The 19,384-nt window shown below is 39.0% G+C and overlaps 1 protein-coding gene across 1 annotated transcript in view; it reads left to right on the top strand.

Moving 5' to 3' along the window:
* The window catches only part of lamb4 (laminin, beta 4), a 95,132-nt gene that overhangs the window by 15,733 nt on the left and 60,015 nt on the right, over nt 1–19,384 (top strand). Inside the window, exons 5-12 of the mRNA XM_069909449.1 lie at nt 564–699; nt 2,431–2,504; nt 5,344–5,532; nt 5,902–5,965; nt 6,543–6,757; nt 8,867–8,987; nt 9,939–10,127; nt 12,801–12,980. Coding sequence (XP_069765550.1) covers nt 564–699; nt 2,431–2,504; nt 5,344–5,532; nt 5,902–5,965; nt 6,543–6,757; nt 8,867–8,987; nt 9,939–10,127; nt 12,801–12,980 — 1,168 coding nt within the window. The remainder of the gene's footprint in view (nt 1–563; nt 700–2,430; nt 2,505–5,343; nt 5,533–5,901; nt 5,966–6,542; nt 6,758–8,866; nt 8,988–9,938; nt 10,128–12,800; nt 12,981–19,384) is intronic.

Here is a 19,384-nt window from a genome sequence, read left to right as displayed (position 1 = left end):
ATATCTTTTAAACTGTTTCTATCCATATATATGCACAAATGTCTTTTGAATGCCATAATTATATCTTATTCTAAGTACAGATTATTCAAGTAAAAAAAGTGACACTACAATACACAATCACTTGTGTTTCACTGATTTTGATCTCGGGGATCTCAGTTGAGGGGGATAATTGGAGATGTACTTTCGGTTGTAAATCATTGAAGAGGCCTGCAGCAGCCAATGTTATGCTTGATGTGTTGGAATGAAATTCTTCTGTTAAGAGGTACTAACCTGTTTCACATTTTCACAGAATTTTTTTTCTCTCTCTCTCTCTGTTTGAACTCATGCTCCCCTGCCACCTGGAATACCATTGGTTGTGGGGGGGTGGTGCTATTCTAATGAATCATATAGTATTGTTAATAATTTGATTAGATAGTGACTAACTATGTCAAAGCCACTTCCTAAATGTTTACAGCGTAAAACTGTTCGACAGAACAGAGAGCAATGCTTCAATTAGTTGACATAAGGCTATATGCACTGGTTCAACATTTACTGAAGGTTCTCCATTTTATTTCCAAAATTAGGATGAAAAAAAGTGTTTTACATGTGATTCAAGGTTCACTTTCAACTCCATCAGTTCTAGCTTCAGTCATCGCATTGAAAATGTTATCACAGCATTTGCGCCAGATCGGAAAAAGAAATGGTGGCAGTCAAAAAATGGTAAGCCTGTAGATTTTTTTTTAAAAAGGCAAAAGGAACAAGGTTCAACTCAGTCTGAAGATCAAATTTTGGCCTTCAGAAATATTTTTTTAAAATACACCTTTAAATCAGTGCAGACATGTAAAAACACACCATTGTGATTTTATGTTTAATAAAAACCTTCAAATCAATGCAAGATCTAACTTTACAGATGCTGTGTTTTCACATTGATCTTTAATTTCAGAGAGGCAGACATGCATGTTGTGTAACATAACTATGTCAGAAAACCTGACTACATTAAAGTGTTTGTAAAGTCAGACTGGATGCAAATAGATGTAATTGTTGATGTTAATCCTGTGAAAATGAAAACCTATCATCTGATTTAATTCTACATTATACAAACAATTTCAAAGGTTAATAGGCCAATGTATGAAAACGAGTGCAATGAGCAAATTAATTTCAGGCCCTGAAACTTGATCACGGAGCCAAAAGAACTTTGGGATTTAATTCTTGCATGGGAAGTTTTCAACACTATTTGTTGGAAATAAACATTAAAATCACAGAGCCACAGAGTCACACAGCGTGGAACTGCCCACAAAACCAAAATGCTCCACCAAAACTCATCCCATCTGCCTGTTTTTGGTCTATAACCCTCTCAATCTACCCTGACAATGTATCCATATAAATTAAATTTAAATTTAGACATTCAGCATGGTAACAGGCCCATGAGCCTGTGCCACTCAATTACACCCAATTTACCTACAACCCCCCCCCCAGTACATTTTTGAACAGTGGGAGGAAACTAGTGTCCCCAGAGAAAACCCACACAATCATGATTAGAACGTACAAACTCCTTACAGATAGTGTGGGATTCGAACCCCAATCCCGATCGCTGGCTCTGTAACAGCATTGCACTAACTGCTACGATAACCGTGCCGCCCGATGTTTCTTATACATTCCAAAAATACCTGCCTCATATATCTCTTCTGCAGGTTGTTTCTCTATGTAAAAAAGTTCTTACTTTTACCGAAGGTTATTATATCCTCTGGTTACCAGTTCCCCTTTTTTGGGCAAAAGACTTTCTGTGTTCATCCAATCTATTCCTTTCACGCAACCTGAAAAGCAATGAGGTTGATCCTAACTTTGTCAGCTGATGTAAAGCAGAGGATAATGAGACACTGGTATGTTTTAGTTAATTAAATGTATCTGAGCAATATAAAGCAAAGTTGACTTGAATTGAATGCTAGTGAATGCCAGTTATTGGGCTATTTATCCAAAATGGATGAACTCAAACCCTGAAACAACTGTTTGGCTGTTTGAAATCACTTTTATAAAAATGTTATAAAACTCTATTAATTCATAAATGATCTGATGGAAGGAGGTGTGTTATTTTTATCTGGTTTCTCTTAAATGCAATGTGTTTTACCCTAAATTAACAGAAGTAGCTTCACAAACCTGATTCATCAAATCCATGCTGAATGATATTTGTGAGATTGTTGGAGGTGGTGTAGGAACATCACAGGATAGAGAAATGTAAGCAAGCACTTCAGGAAGTATGAGGGTAATGGAATCATAACTGTGTTCGAATGACTTTGGGTGAGAGAAATTGGAAAAGAATGGGGAGCATGAGTTCAAACACAGAGAGGAAAAAAAATTCTGTGAAACACGTCAAGCATACATTGGCTGCAGCCTCTTCAATGATTTACAACCTGTCATGTTTCTGAATTCCGCTGATTTTCTCTGTTGTTATAGGTGTACATCATGTCAGCATTCAGCTGGATCTGGAAACACTCTTTCAATTCAGTCATCTGATTCTTTCCTTCAAGGTAACATTTTAAAAGTTTAAAAACATTTAAAACATTTTAAAAAGTTTAAAACATTTTAAAAGTTCTTTCATTCAACTACTGGAATGCCCAAGTTATCCGGACGTTGATGGAGCTTAATTCATTTGCAGACAGACAGGCTGGCTCTCCAAGTTGTTTTCTGTGCCCTGTCCCAGTATCTACAACTTATTCATTAGTCCTTCTTCAACTGTGCTAGAATCACATGAAATTTCTCAGTGAATATTCTATTCCTGTCTGTGACATTTATGGACCATGTGATACCACATGTGTCAACTGCTTACTGGACATATTGCAGCAATATTTAAGGAAAAGCATCCAGAAACTCTTTCTCCCTCTCAAAGTTATGCATTTGTCTCTGAGTGGCAGACACATGACTGTGAGGTGAAAAAGCCTCACTGAGATATCCTATTTGATAATGCCATCTATTATTTGAATGTATTGTCTTCCCACCATTATTTAGAAAATGATATTGGAGTCCTGTCTAAGCAAGATACCAGCATTGAAGTCATGGCTAATTCCTCTATCCCTGGTAACAATGGAATTACTTAAATCACTCTACTGTCAAATTTGATTCGGGTGCATTTTTTTGTGCCTTTGTGGCAAGCAAAAGTTGACAAATTTTGCATATTTATATACATGACAATAAAGGAATCTTGATTCATTCATCCAGAAGTAATGTTATTTTCCGATGATGCCATTTTAGCAATGTAGTTTCGAGAGTCCATCTGAACATGGTTGCTTAACTCAGGAAACTATTTCAGTTTCCAGCAGGCTACAACTAACTGGTGGAGTTTCTCTGAGTGGGTAATCTAACAAAGCCTAGTCTTTACACTGAGTGAGCATGAGACGAATGTAAGTAGGTGTCACAGAGAACCAGTTAAATCATCAAAAAAATTAGTGATGTTAAAAGTAACGAATTGTTTTGGTCACAAATGGTAATGATTGTTCAGCTGTGAGATGCATTTGTTGGTTAGTTTGATCTGCCTTGCCATACATTGTGGGCTATAGGCATCCACACTACAGTTGTACAGTACAAACAAGCTCAGAAGATGTGAAAGTAGAAGCAGTCATGTAACAGAAGCTTGAAAAGAAAACAAGTGTCAGTGCAGCACAGGGTGTTGCAATGTCGAAGGTGGCATCTTTACAATAGAATTTTAAACTGAAACCATTCCTGCCCCTCAGTTGAACACAAAATATCCCACCAGTCTAGTTTCAAGAAAAACTGAGGAAATCTCACTATTCATTTATGAAAAAAGGCTATCTGATCATTGTTGCATGCTGTTTGCAATAGCTAGTTTTGCGTGTATTGGCTGCTGCACTTACAGTAATAAGTTGCACTTTAATTTTTTTAAAATTTAATTTCGACATACAGTACAGTAACAGGCTATTTTGACCCACGAGTCCATATCACCAAATTACGCCCATTTGACCTACAATCCACGGTACGTTTCGAATGGTGGGGAGACCCCCTGTAGAAAACCCATGCAGATACAGGGAGAGCATACAAAATATTTACAGACAGCGCATGACTCACACCCTGGCACTGTACAGGCGGTGTGCTAACCGCTACAGCAACCATTGTTGTCTTTTTCTTTCACTGGGTCAACAATTGGAAACTCACTTCCTAACAACATTGTGGGAGAACTTTGCTGCAGAAATGGCAATACATAAAAAAAAATCAACTCAACACCATCTCCTCAAAGGCAATTAGAGGTGTGCATTAATTGCTGCAAGGGATAGCTGCAATCACAGCCTGCAAATAAGCCATCCATCCAAACCCCAGAAGTGGAACTGGTCTGGTGAACTTTTATATTGCACCAGTTTTTCATCCCACTTATAAAATATATGTTCTGGTACCTTCTCCCCTATTTTATCTCGTTCTATCTTGGTCCAATCTGGTTTTTCCCTTGTCTGATAAAAATCTGATAGATACCTTAATTGTGCTGCTCTATAATATTTTTTAAAGTTTGGTAGCTGCAAACCACCTTGTTTGTACCACTCTGTTAATTTATCTAGCGCTATTCTCAGTTTCCCCCCTTTCCATAAGAATTTCCTTATTATTCTCTTTAGTTCATTGAAGAATTTCTCTGTTAAGGGAATTGGTAATGATTGAAATAGGTATTGTATCCTTGGGAAGACATTCATTTTAAAGCAATTTACCCTCCCTATCAAAGTTAGTGGCAATTCTTTCCAATTTCTAAGTCATCCTGTAGTTTCTTCATTAATGGCTGATAATTTGTATAGGTGGCCTAAATTATTATCTAATCTAATACATAGGTATCGGATTGCTTGTGTTTACCATTTATTCACACAGAGTTTAAAAAAGAATCACTTTCCCAGTCCTGATGAAGATTTTCAGTTCAAAACATTGACCACTCTTTTTGCTTGATCATTCTTGTTGCTGCTTGAAGTTCCTCCAGCAGATTGTGTTTGGCTGAAGACTCCAGGATCTGCATTCTCCACCACAAGAATGCGAAAATGAATGACTGAAAATTATTCCATTTGAAATGTGATTTAGGAGCCAAAGATTTTACTTTCTATGTGACCCTTGTGTTTCTGAATTACAACCCAGATGCTGAAAGTACCTTCCCAAGGAAAGTTGTGGGTTTAAATAAAAACACTAAATTTGCAACTAAGGCTCAATAAACCTTAGTGAACAAAGTCCCTTCTGATCGGGAGAAATTCCAGAGGGACGCTCAATCTGGAAAAAAAACATTCTTAAATTGATGCACTTCCTAATAATTTTTAATGATTTGTATTCATTTCAACTTCTTCTGACAATGTTCTCCATTCTCATCCATTCTGATTTTTCATTACTCAGACCTTCCGACCAGCAGCAATGCTCGTGGAGAAATCATCAGATTATGGTCAAACATGGAAGGCTCTGCAATATTTTGCATATGACTGTGGACGCTTCTTCCCTAATATCCCTCCTGGACCTGCACAGAGAGTGGGTGATGTAATATGTGATTCAAAATACTCTGATCTTGAACCATCAACAGATGGAGAGGTAGGGCATCACAATTAACTTAATCACCATATTTTCAATACTAGTAAACCAACTGTATATGTCTTCTTCGATGTTCAAATAACTCATTGTTACAGATTCAAGAACTTCAATACAATTTAAGTATCTGGGTGACTTTAGCTATTCCAATCCACAATTTTCATTTATCTCTGTCACCCTCTTCCAGTTTGTGACACTTGAGATGATTTATGTGGAAATGAAACATTTGCCGTGAAAGCAATACAGCCTCTTGAGTATTTACATCATTCATGCAGCTATATTAATGACCCATCTTAAAATTTAATGCTTCTATACAAAGGAGTGGAACAAAATCTCAATTTAAAATAATTTTATTTTAAATATGATATGCAGGTTGTTCTTAAAGCATTGGATCCACATTTTGAAATCCATAATCCATACAGCACAGAGATACAAGGTAGGCAATTCTCAATTGTTAATATTAGCTGATATTTGCAGACCTTGCAAAATTAGTAGATCTGAATGAATCTTTTTTTTCATAGTGACCTCCAGTCTTTGATGTATGTATCAAGATGAGATCATCTGTCGGGCTGAACTAATTTTAAATTTAGAATTTATATTTAAATTTAGACATACAGCATGTTAATAAGTGTGGCAAGATATGGTTTTTGGATGGGCAAGATGATCATGTGGAAAGGCTTTTTCCCCATCTTGATTTTTTTTGGGCTTCTATATGCACCTGATGAGGGAAAACCAACATTACAATTACTAACCTGAATATCCCTTCTCTATGTTGAGCAATCACAGGCCAGCGATTTCTACAAATAAGGTTTTCTACTTTGCAGTACTAATGGTGAGTGCTTTCAGAAGTGTTATCTGCCTATCTCCCTGTGCATTAAAGAGTAGGATGTAGGCTGGATATGATGAAATTGCGACTAATGAGAGGGTGCCAATCAAACAGTTGGAAGCCCTCACATCCACAATGCTTACTTCAAGTCTTGTCACGTGCTAAATTTCTGATTTGACATCCTCAGAGCAAATATCACTGACCAATCTGCGGATCAATTTCACTCAACTTCATACCCTGGGTGATACTCGATTGTGGAGAAGGCAAGCCAGACCTGATGAAAAGTATTATTATGCTCTGTATGAAATGGTTGTTCGAGGAAGCTGCTTCTGTTATGGACATGCCAGCCATTGTATTCCAGTTGATAATATAAGAGGTGATGTCTTCATTCAACAAGGAATGGTAAGAATGTCTTGAATATTTGAGGTCTCAAAGTAACTTTAAATTAGCATTTTAATATTTATGGATGGTGAACATGAATCAAAAGTGACACAAATATGTCTCAAGTAATTTTTACACCAGTGAATCCTTCAGTTGGGGTAAATTCTTTATTTTATTCTTTAATGGCATGTTCCCAATCCAACAGGGATATTTGCTTTCTGGAAGCAATAAACTGTTGCAAGGTCTTCAGAAGAGATATCAGGGGCCAAATAGAAAATGGCAAGGACTGTTCTATCAGTCATCATTGAAAGACAGAGGAGCATTGGAGATAAAATCACAATAATATAGACTTTACAGAAGCACTGGAGAAGACCATTCAAACCATCAAGCCAAGAGCAGCTCTTGGAAGAAAGTATTCAATTAGCCCAGTCTTGTTCCTTTTCCCTGTTACCCTCAGACTTTTCCCCTTTTAAGTATATTTATTTTACTTTTAAAATAAACTACACATTTATTACCACAATCCTTTTGATTGCATTCCAGAGTAAAACTGTATAAAAATTAATTTTCATCTTCCCACCGATATTTCATATATCATGATCACTTTTAGGGAGCTATGTACCTGTACTCCGAAGTCTCTCTGTTTTACAGCACTCCCCAGGGCCCTAGGATTTACTAAATGAGTCCCTAATTGAGTTTGTTGTTGAGGAGTCTGATAGTGGATGGGTAACAGATGTTCCTGAACCTGGTGGGGTGAAACTTGTGGGACCTATACCCCTTTCCTGATGGCAGCAGCGAGAATGGAGTGCGTGCTGGGTGGCGTGGATGCTTGATGATTGCTGCTTCCCTCCGATGGCAGCATTCCCTGTAGATGTTCTCAACAGTCGGAAGGGTTTTGCCTGTAATGTCCTGGGCTGTGTCCACAACCTTTTGGACGCAGGAGTATTGGTGTCCCCATACCAGACCATGATGCAGCAGTCAGCACACATCTGTAGAAATTTGTCAGGGTTTCAGGTGTCATATCAAACCTCTGTAAACTGGCCATTTCTTTAAAAAACTCAAAACAATTTGTGAGACACGGTTTCTCTCTTATCCCCCCTCCCTACCTTTGAGAAAAATATGCATGAGTTTGAAAACCCACACCTCATAGAATTTAAAATTAATATGTATAAATATTTTAAGTTATTTACTCCGTTACAGGATACAATTCATCAATCTCACGGCCTGTATTCCCAGCTTGGCAGTTCTGATTTTGATGGTAGGAGGTCAAAGATACATCCTGTCAAACCCTACATTTGTAGGATGCTCTGTTATCAGACTCTTGAATGCACCTGCAATTAGCATAATGTCTTGTACGTTTGTTTTATTATGACTTTGTAATTTTGGGATTTACCTGCTACATTGGACTTAGGTAGACTTGTTTTTCACTGCCGACATGACAATAAACAAATCAATTCAATTCAAATTCAAGTCCTATGTATAAAGCCATGCTGACCATCTATCATCAGACTTTACCTTTCTAAATGCTGACAGAAGCTGTGTCTCTCGAAGAATCCCCAACAAAAGTATCTTTCCTACCACTGATGTTAGGCTCACTGGCCTTATCTAGTATCTTTGTTAACATCTTTGTGACCTTTGAGTGCAAAAGACAAATCTAATGATCCAAGCACTATCTTATCTATTAGTAACTAGTCTATCAAAAGTGTATAGAGTCTGTCTAAGCTCTTTCTACTCCAGATGATCTAAGAATGTGTATATTAGCAAAAAGAAGCTTGTTGTGGAACTGGGGGTCAGGGAAGAGGGGAAAACAGAACAAGTCATCCAGAAAGATCAAATGCAAGGTAACAGGAGGCTCTGTGACTAAGGGCAGGTTGCTGGATAAAGACGGCAACATCATACCTAATATTGATTCAGCTGCAAGAATGGAGGGGTTATAAAGTCGTGGTAGGCTAACAATTCAGAGAGAGTTGCGAGTGATAATTTTGAATTTGATATGTTGGAGAATTCACTATATTTTTGTTCTTTTAGGTGTCTCAGTTCCTCAAAAATCTCAGGTACATACTGAAAAAATATATAGCAGTGTTTAATTAGGTCACAAATATTTAAATCAGTTCCTGTTACAAACATTTATAGGTTCATGGACAATGTGTCTGTCAGCACAATACAGATGGCATTAACTGTGAGCGGTGCAAGGACTTCTTTAATGATTCACCATGGCAACCAGCTATAGGAACAGAGACAAATGAATGCCAAAGTAAGGACTATACCATGCATTTTTTTTCAATTTGCTTAACTGTTTTCTAAAAGGTTTAGAAGTTAAATTGTATTAGATTTGTAAAAATGTATTTGCTTTTTACATTACATTGGTATTGACAGCTTGTTAGATAATTTCAAAGGCTTGGTAATCAAATGAGTACAAATGTTAATACATTTCAAGTCCAGTAATCCTTTTGCTCAGGTTTCTCTTCAAACGTGCTTGCATTTTGACAAATCAATTATTTCAAGAATCAATGCTATTTGACAACATTGAGAAAGCAGTGGCCCAGAGCTTTCAGCTTTAATTATAAATGCTGGAAATCAGACAATGATGCAAGAAGAATTTTGCTGTAAAATGCCCTCAAAAAATCTTCTTTAGGAAGCATAAATGATTTTTTTAGTGAAACACCAAGACAAAATTCCTGCCGAACCACCTCTTTGCTCAGAAAAGTTATGTTTACATTTTAGGATGACGAGTTTCCCAATTCTGTGATTAAAAAATTCTGTAGATTTTAAAAAGAAAATGTGTATATTTACCTTTAAATTCTATTTATAGCTTTACCTTAATTCCATTACCAGAGTTTATAAAATTATAAAAACGTATATATATATATATATATATATACCTTGTCTAAAATGTCATAGTTTTCTGGCTGTGAAAATAATTTGGTGTGCTCAACTACTTGGCCTGTTAGACAATATCCAAGGCAATGTAAAAAGTGCTCTTTATTAATGGCAGAGTAAAATTCATGTCACAAAATCACAAGGTCATTTTGGGTCATCTTCTCTGGTCAGCAGCAGGCACTGCCATTTTGCTTAAACCTTGCAAAATAAATGTTTTTAATACAAATTAGTATGTTGTAGTTTGACCACAAAATGCAGAAAATTATTCTGCTTTTTTTGCTCTGTTTGTCGAAATAGTGATTTTTTTTTACCATTTCCTTTTCAGGATGCAACTGCAATGGACATTCAGAAAGATGTCATTTTGACATGGCTGTGTATTTGGCCAGTGGAGGGGTCAGTGGTGGGATCTGCGAGGAATGTCAACACAATACAATGGGACAGAAATGTGACCAGTGCAAGCCCTTCTTCTTCCAGGATCCTGATAAAACAATTTTTGACCCATATGCATGTATCTGTAGGTTCTCTTTTTATTTCTATCATATTTCCATTAACGCTTTCTGAAAGAATTGCTTTATAAAATAGTGGTATAAAGTTACAGCTTATATATATATGAAGGTTAAGGAAAGTTACATCAAGTGAAAATATCTTTGATTTATTTTGGAGGCTTCAAATTTTGACAAAATACATTGGCTAGCAAATGTATTAAATTAGTTCCAAAATGACATTTGGTGCATGTGTGCACATTTGTGGTGCAAGTTATACTTGATATTGTGTTCAAGTACTCTATCAATACATCTTCTGCGTTATGCAGAGTCAACAGATTTCACAACAAACCATTGATGCAATGCCAGTACGACCAATTTGGAATTCAGACCTGCAACTTCGTGCCCTCTGTTAACTAGGCACAGCTGAATATGCCATTGTTCCTGAGAAGGAGCTTGTACCACTATTTAATCCTCGAAGTAATTCTCTTTGAGAGGTCAGTATCAAAGTGGTAAGGAGGGTAATTAAGGGGCATTTTCCCCTCATAAAAACAAAAGATGTGAGGGGAAAACCTCCATTGCCAGACAAATTCAGAATCAACCAGCACTAACTGCAGCCAGAATAACCTCAAAGATACTTTGTAAGATATATATCAGAGTTTTTCTAATAACTCCAACTGAGTAATTTCCGTCATATCACCCTAATTCCTGTAGAGGTGATGTAATCATCAGTTTACCTTTCCACTGATCAATTTGATTCTGCGTCCCTGAAATTGAGCTGATTAACATAAATACCCCAAAAAACTAATTTTCATGTATTAAATGTAGATTATTTTGTTTCAAGTAAAAATGTCCTGGAAATGATCCAACCTCACATCCCAGGCACAAGTATTACTTGATTCCTAAAGATGAAATGTTACACATGAAGTGAACAAGGAAAATGTGGGGTCTTTTGGTTACCTGTTCCTGAAACAGTATCATTTTATGGCAGCACTAAGTCAAACAAGTGTTCTTTATTACATTCAGAAGTAAATTTTAAAGTAATTCTTCAGAATAAAAACTCGGCATTTTTTTTTAACTCCATTAGCTGTTCACCTTCTTCCTAACAAAGTAGTACACATTTTTTCCCTGTCCACCCTCAGTATTATCTCCACCTTCTTTATCTGGGTATCCTTTAAGTTCATGAACAACATTGTCTCACACAAGAGTTAAACTTAAAAAGGAACCTAGGAGGGGGATGGTCAGTCAAAAAAAACGTATTCTTTTTTTAAATTTTTTTTATTTTTCACACTATGAACCATATTGACCAAAATACACATAAACCTTTCCCTCTTGAATATACACAGTGTCATTTTCTCCCCTTTTCCCCCCTCCCTTCCCTCCCTCCTTCCCACCCCCTTCCCAACCCACTCAACGTTCAACATATATGATACATTAAACCCTTTAAACAATGTCATCACACAATGAAAATAAACAAGAAATTTGTGTCATCTACTTTTACACACTGGGTCAGTTCATTTCAACTTCTCATTCTGTCATTTTAGGTGGTGGAGGTCCGCGGTAGGACTTCTCTGTTGTGTTCCATGTACGGTTCCCAAATATTTTTGAATACTGTGGTGTTATTTCTTAAATTATATGTTATTTTTTCCAATGGAATACATTTATTCATTTCTATGTACCATTGCTGTATTCTCAGGCTAGCAATTCATTATTCTTGTAACAGCTCTTTCAAAGGGTGTTTTGAAACTGTATTAAGGGGCATTTGGAAAGGTGTGTCCATTATTTTGTACCCAGAGTTACACATGACAGGCCAGTGTCCACCTTTGCAGTACCCCAATATTACATGGTTTCGGGCTGTACTCCAGTGTTAAGCACTGATAGACTCGCATCTGTACCTGTGGTATAGAATAGATCAGTGTCATTTGGTGGGGTTAACCTGTGGGTGGAACTGGATGGTGAAGTAGACCCTGACTTGAGCTTTCAGGATTTGACCTGCCTGGACATGATCTCTGGGTCTCCAACCCTAAGGCCTGTGTCCAGTCTGGCCCCTGAATACCTGATGCCAGAATCAGGCTCCCCCATTGGTCCAGTCCTCCCTCTGGTAAAGCCTAGGGACCAATCAGACAATAGAATCCTACAGCAGGACTTCAGCCACAATCTCTTCCACAGAACTCCCTGAATGTCACGACCAGCTGCTCTATTTCAGAATCTTTGCTTGATCTGAGGATTCCTGTCCACTACTCACTCTGTTCCCACTCCCATCACACCCTGTTATTCAGGAAAATTGTCAGAGCAGTGGTTCTCAATATTTTTCCCATTCACATACCAGTTTAAGTAATTATATAATTAATTAATTACTTCATTAATTAAGTAGTTAATCCCTTACTAATTACAGAGAGCCTATGTACACACACTCTACAGACTTTTGCATTGCACTCCTCTCACCAATGTACTTGAGATGGCACCATCAATAATCACAAAAAACTGGAGTTGTGAAACTGTTAGGCTTTTATTAACTATAGACTGGAACAGCCGTCAACCTCATTGACTGATCAAGGCAAAGTGAAATGGGGAGCATGCAAAGGGCTATGGGTAGGATTGGTCTCAGGAGGCGTGTCCAGCCGGCAGCAACCAATCATAGCATAACAGTGGTTTACCACAACCTGCAAGCACATCACCTTGATGCATATTTATTTGATCTACAGCTTGTAATTGTGACCCTGAAGGCTCAATGAATAATGGGATGTGTGAGAGTCACTCAGATCCACATCTTCGTACAGTCGCTGGCCAATGCATTTGTAAAAGAAATGTTGAAGGAAGAAGATGTGATGAGTGTCGGTCTGGATATTATGGCCTGAGTGCTAGTAATCCTGAAGGATGTCAGGGTGAGTGTGAGTGAAAGAACTGTTCAAATCTTCCATGTTTGTGATGCACTCTTAATGTTTTGTTGGGTAATTTTATCTCTGTGATAGCTATGGCTCAGGTAACCTTCACTGCTCTGCAACAGGAAGTTGTGGACTCCAGTCCCAGCCTTGACATGGGCATAAAGACAGGAATTAAACAGGAATGTCTGCAGATTCTGGGGCTGAGTATGCAATACAGAAGGGTTTCCCAAACTGGGTTCCATGGAAAGGAGTAGGGGTTGCGTGGAAGAAATGACAGGGAGTAATAATGATCTACCTGTTTTTCTTTAAATCACTTATTATGTCTTTAATCCAATTTGTTTCTGGGACGGCAGCAAACAGTGCACTCCACCCTAAGGAAACAAAATGGTGTCATGAGCATTAGCAGCGCAGACGTCGGGCCTGCGCATCATTTTCAACCAATGAGAATCCAATTTTTTTGGCGCAAAGCTGGCCATGTTTTAAAGATATTCCACATGTGCAATATTAAGAACCATGGATCGCTGGATTAAAAAAGTAACTCGGAGACCGGATAATTCATCTGAAGAAAGTACTGAGGTGCCACCATTTTTTCATGAAAATTCTTCAATTAAACCTATATCGGAAAAAATCAAGTGTTCTAAAGAAACAAAGGTATGATGAAAATTATTTGTCACTTGGATTCACCTCAGCCAGGAATTTTCGTATTATGCAGCAATGAAAACAAAATACAGAAACCAACTTGATGCCGCTCCTGGCATAAGGATACAAAAATATAACATTGTGCCCAACGTTAAGAAGATCAGTGAGGACAAGGAACAATTTTATTCATTCCATTAAATGTAAATTAGAGGCAATAAATGATTTCATTGTGAAGAACGGTGAGTTTACCGTATATTTCAGCATATAAGTCGAGTCGTTAAACCCTCAAAAATCACTCAAAAAATGTGGTCGGCGTATGCCAGATATACTTTTGAGACAAATTCACAGTAAAAACCAGACTGATGTCGATTTGGCAATGCTGGAAGCACTTCCCCACAGCTAGCGCCGCTGCTCTCCTTCATCTCCCCACCGCAGGGCCCTGCCATACCTGGGACCTTGACATCACTGCTGTCAGGTAGGCTGAGGTTAATTTTTTTACTTCCTTAAATTTACAGCTTTGTTACTTGGAATTGGGGTGTTTTTTCTTTAACTGGGTTTTTCCTAGGAGCCCTGGACAGCCCAAAAAATGGGGGTCGACTTATATGCTGGATATACCAATAAAACCATTAAAATTAGGCCAAAAAAGGGCAGATTGACCTATCTAATGGTCAACGTACGCCAAAATATACAGTATCTACTTTCTTACTATGCTTGTGTATAAATCAGGTCTTTTAAACTGTAATTGACGATTGGGGTTCTATGATTTCCAAGTGCTCCCCAAAAGAGTTCCATGAGCTAAAATATTTGGGAAGTCCTGCCATATCAAAAAGTGCTAGTTGACCAGAGTTTCTCCAGCACTTCTGTGTATTACACATGTGGTCTGTTCAAACTTGTTCAATGTAGAAGACCCACAGATTTGAGAGTGCCCATCGACCTCTGTTTGCTAAATGTATGTTAAGCCTCTGTTGACATGGATTGAGTACACGGGTTTTGTACCTGATGCAAATGCCCTAAATCATAGAGCATTACCTTTACAGCATAGAAACAAGCCTCTTCAGCCCTTCTAGTCTGTGCTTGTCATTTTGATGAGGTTGAGTGAATAGATGCAGAACCAGTGGTGGAAACAATGAAACTACCTTTTGTAACAGTAAAGATGTGCATAATGGCCTGCATCATGTCAGGATTAAGTTGTAGCTGCAGTAACATGCAGTAGCAGTGGTAAGGACCTTGGAAAGTGGGAGCACAGACAAAGCACTTCTCCACAGGTCCTACTTCCAAGCCAGCCCACCTGACAGCCCCACGCAAGTTTGATCTGCCTGTAGAACGAGACCGTTAGAGGGTTTTTTTTTTACACTGAAAATCATGGAGGTCTGTGGCCAAGCTGGCAACACCCATGCCTGGCAACCCAGACCACATAGGTTATGGTCTAAGTAGTCAATCAGTGCAAGGAACCCAGGGTGGGAGAAACTTTTCCCACCCCAGAGGACCCTACAGGAATTGAGATTACAGCAGCGGACCAGCTGAGGAGTCAGAGACAGAAAGACTCGCTGCTGGCAACCTCCTCTAGCACTGGGATTCACAAGGGTGTTGATGGCAAGTAAATCACCCAAAGAATGGATTGAAATACCTTTAAGATACAGAAAGTCAATATGAAAAGTCATCCAAATAAGGAAAGGGATAATAGAATATTAGTCATCTGGTGAGAAACTGAAAAATAGACCATAAAAACTATTATGTATGAAGATTGCCAGAGCTCACATCCTTCAGTGCGACTGCTCAGTTTTTCTAAGGTCCTAAATCGGTTTTCAATATTTGATTTAAAAATTATAGTGCTCTGGCTCACACAACTCAACTATATGCGAGATGATTTTAAACACTTCCCTTCGGACACATGATACTGGTCCTCACAACTGTCTTTTGCTGTAACTGTTCAACAAAAATGGGATGGCACGGTTGGCGTAGCAGTCAGCACCACATCTTTACAGTACCAGCGATCAGGACCGGACTCGGGTTTAAATTCCGCCTCTGTCTGTAAGAAGTTTATACGTTCTCACTGGGTCTGCGTGGGTTTCCTCCCACCCTTCAAAAGTGTACTGGGGTGTAGGTTAATGAGGCAGCACGGACTCTTGGGGCCGATTTGGCCTGTACCGTGCTGTTTGTCTAATTTTTTTTTAAAGATGTAAAGTTTTTGTTAATCTCCACACTAATATCTTGGATGTGATGACTCTTTTGGATACTAATAATTTCCAATCTTCTTGAGTATTTTGGGGAACAGCTTGCTTTCAGCACCACCTTGTGGCCATCTTGGGATTTTTCATTCTCTCACCCAATTGTAATTTCATGCTGATACCATTTACATAAGGATATTCTGTAAAACTAGAAATGACTTTATCTTGAGAGCACTTCACTTTCATAGAAAGAAACATCTGTCCGGATGGCAGTAATATTGACTTCTCCGGTTTCTGCTAGACCACTCCCTGTTCTCCTTTTCCCTATCCCTCCATCTCCTTTCCTCCAGCTCTCCACCCCCTCCCTTCCCTCTCCATTCACAGAGCCATCCCCCCTCCCCCTCTTTGCTGGTGTACCCTCCCTGCCTTATCCTCCTATTACCTCTTTCCTGTAGCCCTGTGCGCCTCCCCCTCCCCACCCCCCCCTCCCCACCCCCCCCCCCCCCCCCCCCCACAATCATTGTGTTCAGGCACCTACCTATTGTAGAGCGCATCTAAAGAACCAAAGACTTGTTGATCCAAACCAATGCTTTAATTAACACAAGACTGGAGCGTATTTACATCGAGGTCGACCAGTCCAGAATGACCTGGTCTGGCTAGGAGCAATCCTTTAAGTCCTGCCAGTGGGTGTGGCTACGCTCTCAGCCAATCACAGTCATCCTACACGACCATCTGTACATATACAGACTGGTGATAGAATCTGTACTATCACACCTATATTTTATTCACACCTTGATGAAGGGTTCAGGCCCAAAATTTTGGTTATGTATCTTTACCTTTGCTTGCAACCGTGTCTGCCTGTCCCGCATCGGACTTGTCAGCCTCCAACGAGCCTGCAGCTGACGTGGACATTTACCCCCTCCATAAATCTTCGTCCGCGAAGCCAAGCCAAAGAAAGATAAAGTAAACTATTTGACCTGCTGTGTTTCTCCAGCATTTGGTTTTTACGTAAATCACGATGTCTGCAGACTATCATATTTTACTCTTATCTTTTTGACTCTTGGCATTTCTTATCTTTAATAATTTGCATAGCCACCCAAATACAAGGTCTAAGAATTAAATTAAATATATCGTCTTCATAACCTGTACACACAACACACATACATCTTAGCCCAAAGATAGGTTAGTTTGTTGGAATCCTCAGAATGAACACAATATTTTTCAGCGTGTTCATTGAAGGTGGGAGACGCATGAACAACTTCATGTGCTGACCAAATATGTGAGAGTAGGAGAGATTTCCCAAACATGAGAGCAATAATTAACTCAAGAAGGGCTTAACTTTTAAAGGTTGAGCTTTTAGAAGTGCTTTTAAATTTAATCAGGCTACTGATTCATTCAGGTGCTTCTGATGCTGGAGTTTTAGAACTCAGAGGTAAGTACACCCATTTTATTTTTAAAATGGCATCTGCTTGCGCAGTGCACTTAATTGGTATGAATTCCTTCCCTTTCACCAAAAAGTAACCCATGGCTTGGTGTGCAGAGATTTCCTGTGAGGATGATTGTAGGTGGGCTGAGAAACTACTCCTCTCAGCCAGCCCAAGATCAACATGGGTAGACAGTCTCTCCATAACAACCTGTGGGTAATTCATTGCTATGGAAGGAGGAGTGAAGGGCAGGGATTCGCATTACATTTCTTGCACATTGCAGCAAAGAGGGCAGGGGTGCTGGGCAGGTTCCCCACAGGGCAGTGCTGTGAGTAAAGCATTTCTCTCTGCATACAATGCCACAATCACCACTTTAATACTGACTCTATGAGTGGTCTCATTTCTGGCAACACACCCTGACCGCTAAGTAAGACACCCATCCAATAATATGTAAATAATATTCCTTACAGCATCCTGTAGTTAGTACCAAGGATTGGGTAGAGCACTTAGCTAATATAAAACAGAAACTGTGAATCTTCCAATGGTGCACCCTCTGTCTTGTAGTAAGGAATTTAGTCAATAGGTGTGAGGGATTGGCATGTTGCTGGACATACCGCCTTGTGATGCTTTGATGATGAAACACTTGATTGTCTTTGTCCTGGTAGAACAGTCAATGAAATACAACCAGTATCAACCGGTATTTAAAATAGAATTGCACACATTATGATCCAAGCATACGATAAAAACTTGCAATAAACCACATGCAATTTAAAGCACACTATTCCAAAATGAATTGCTTAAAAATTACTGTATAGCGGGCTGAACCACGTTAAACAATGAACCAGCTCTCTGAGTCAGCAAGAACCGGGCTTGCTGTCAATTGTCAGAGATGATGTCATTTCCGGGCCAAGCACCGCAAAGGACGTCAGGAATGCGGGTGCTTTAAAAAACGAGCATCAGTGTTGAGTAAAGAGTAGGTCTTCTCTCAGCTACTACAACTTAGTTCGTCACTAAATGACCACAACTGATTATAAAATACAAACACCTTGAACATTGTCACAGCTTCAAAAAAATCTATTTTTCAGTCTAGTCGTGCATGAGCAAAGTCTCCTATAGCGTCTGCCTGATGGGAGGAGAATAAATAGTTCATGGTTAGGGTGTGTTGCCTCTTTGATAATATTTCTAGCCCTGCCCAAACATCATACCCTAGAGATAGATTCGATGGTAGGCAATTGCATTCCAGCAATCCGTTGGGCAGCTTTCACTACCCGCTGGAGTGCATTATGATCTTGTACAGTACAATTCCCGTACCACACCAAAATACTCTCAATTGTGCATCTATAGAAATCCAACAGTATTCTTGGGCAGAGGTGCACCTTCCTCACGCATCTCAATAAATAAAGATGTTTTTGTGCCTTTTTGATCAAAATTGAAGAAATTCCAGGACCAAGTGAGATCAGGAGAGATACGAACCCCCAGGAATTTAAAGCTCTGTAAATGCTCCACCACCGCTCCGCTAATGTATATCAGGATATGAGTGCGCATTCCTGCCCATCTAAAATCTGCAATGATCTCCTTTGTCTTTTGGGTATTGAGTAACAGATTGTTCTGAGCATACCAGAAGGCTAGGTGCTGAACCTCACCCCTATAGTCCATTTCATGGTCCCCTATAATCAGGCATACCACCGTGATGTCATCTGCAAACTTAATAATTAAGTTTGTACTATACATAGGAATGCACTTGGAGGTAAAGATGGATACAAAATGGGGCTCAACACACAACCCTGGGGCATTCCAGTATTCAAGGTGAAACCGGAGAAAAAGTATGGCCCAGCCTAACAGATTGTGGTCTGTTTGTAAGGAAATCCAGAATCCAGTTACAAAGGGATGGGCTAATACCATACAAATGAAGTATGAATGAACTAAGGTTCCTTCTACTCCCCCATTTGGTGAAAGATAGAACTGATCTTGTTGCCATGGGTCATTCTTTTCAGGTGGATCATATCATACCACTTGTCCCTAATAGAAAAGTGCAGAAAAACAGTTCTGATCGCATCATTCAGACTGTAGACTGCAGAGAATGTTCTCCAGACCTGCAGGGAAAAATAACACAGGGTCCTGTGAGTGATTTTCCAAGCAGATTCTCAGTCATTTGGCAGAATACCTCATTCCA

The sequence above is a fragment of the Narcine bancroftii genome, chromosome 13, assembly GCF_036971445.1.
Source record: "Narcine bancroftii isolate sNarBan1 chromosome 13, sNarBan1.hap1, whole genome shotgun sequence".
In the NCBI taxonomy this organism is placed as follows: domain Eukaryota; kingdom Metazoa; phylum Chordata; class Chondrichthyes; order Torpediniformes; family Narcinidae; genus Narcine; species Narcine bancroftii.
This window is presented reverse-complemented; position numbering and strand designations above follow the sequence as displayed.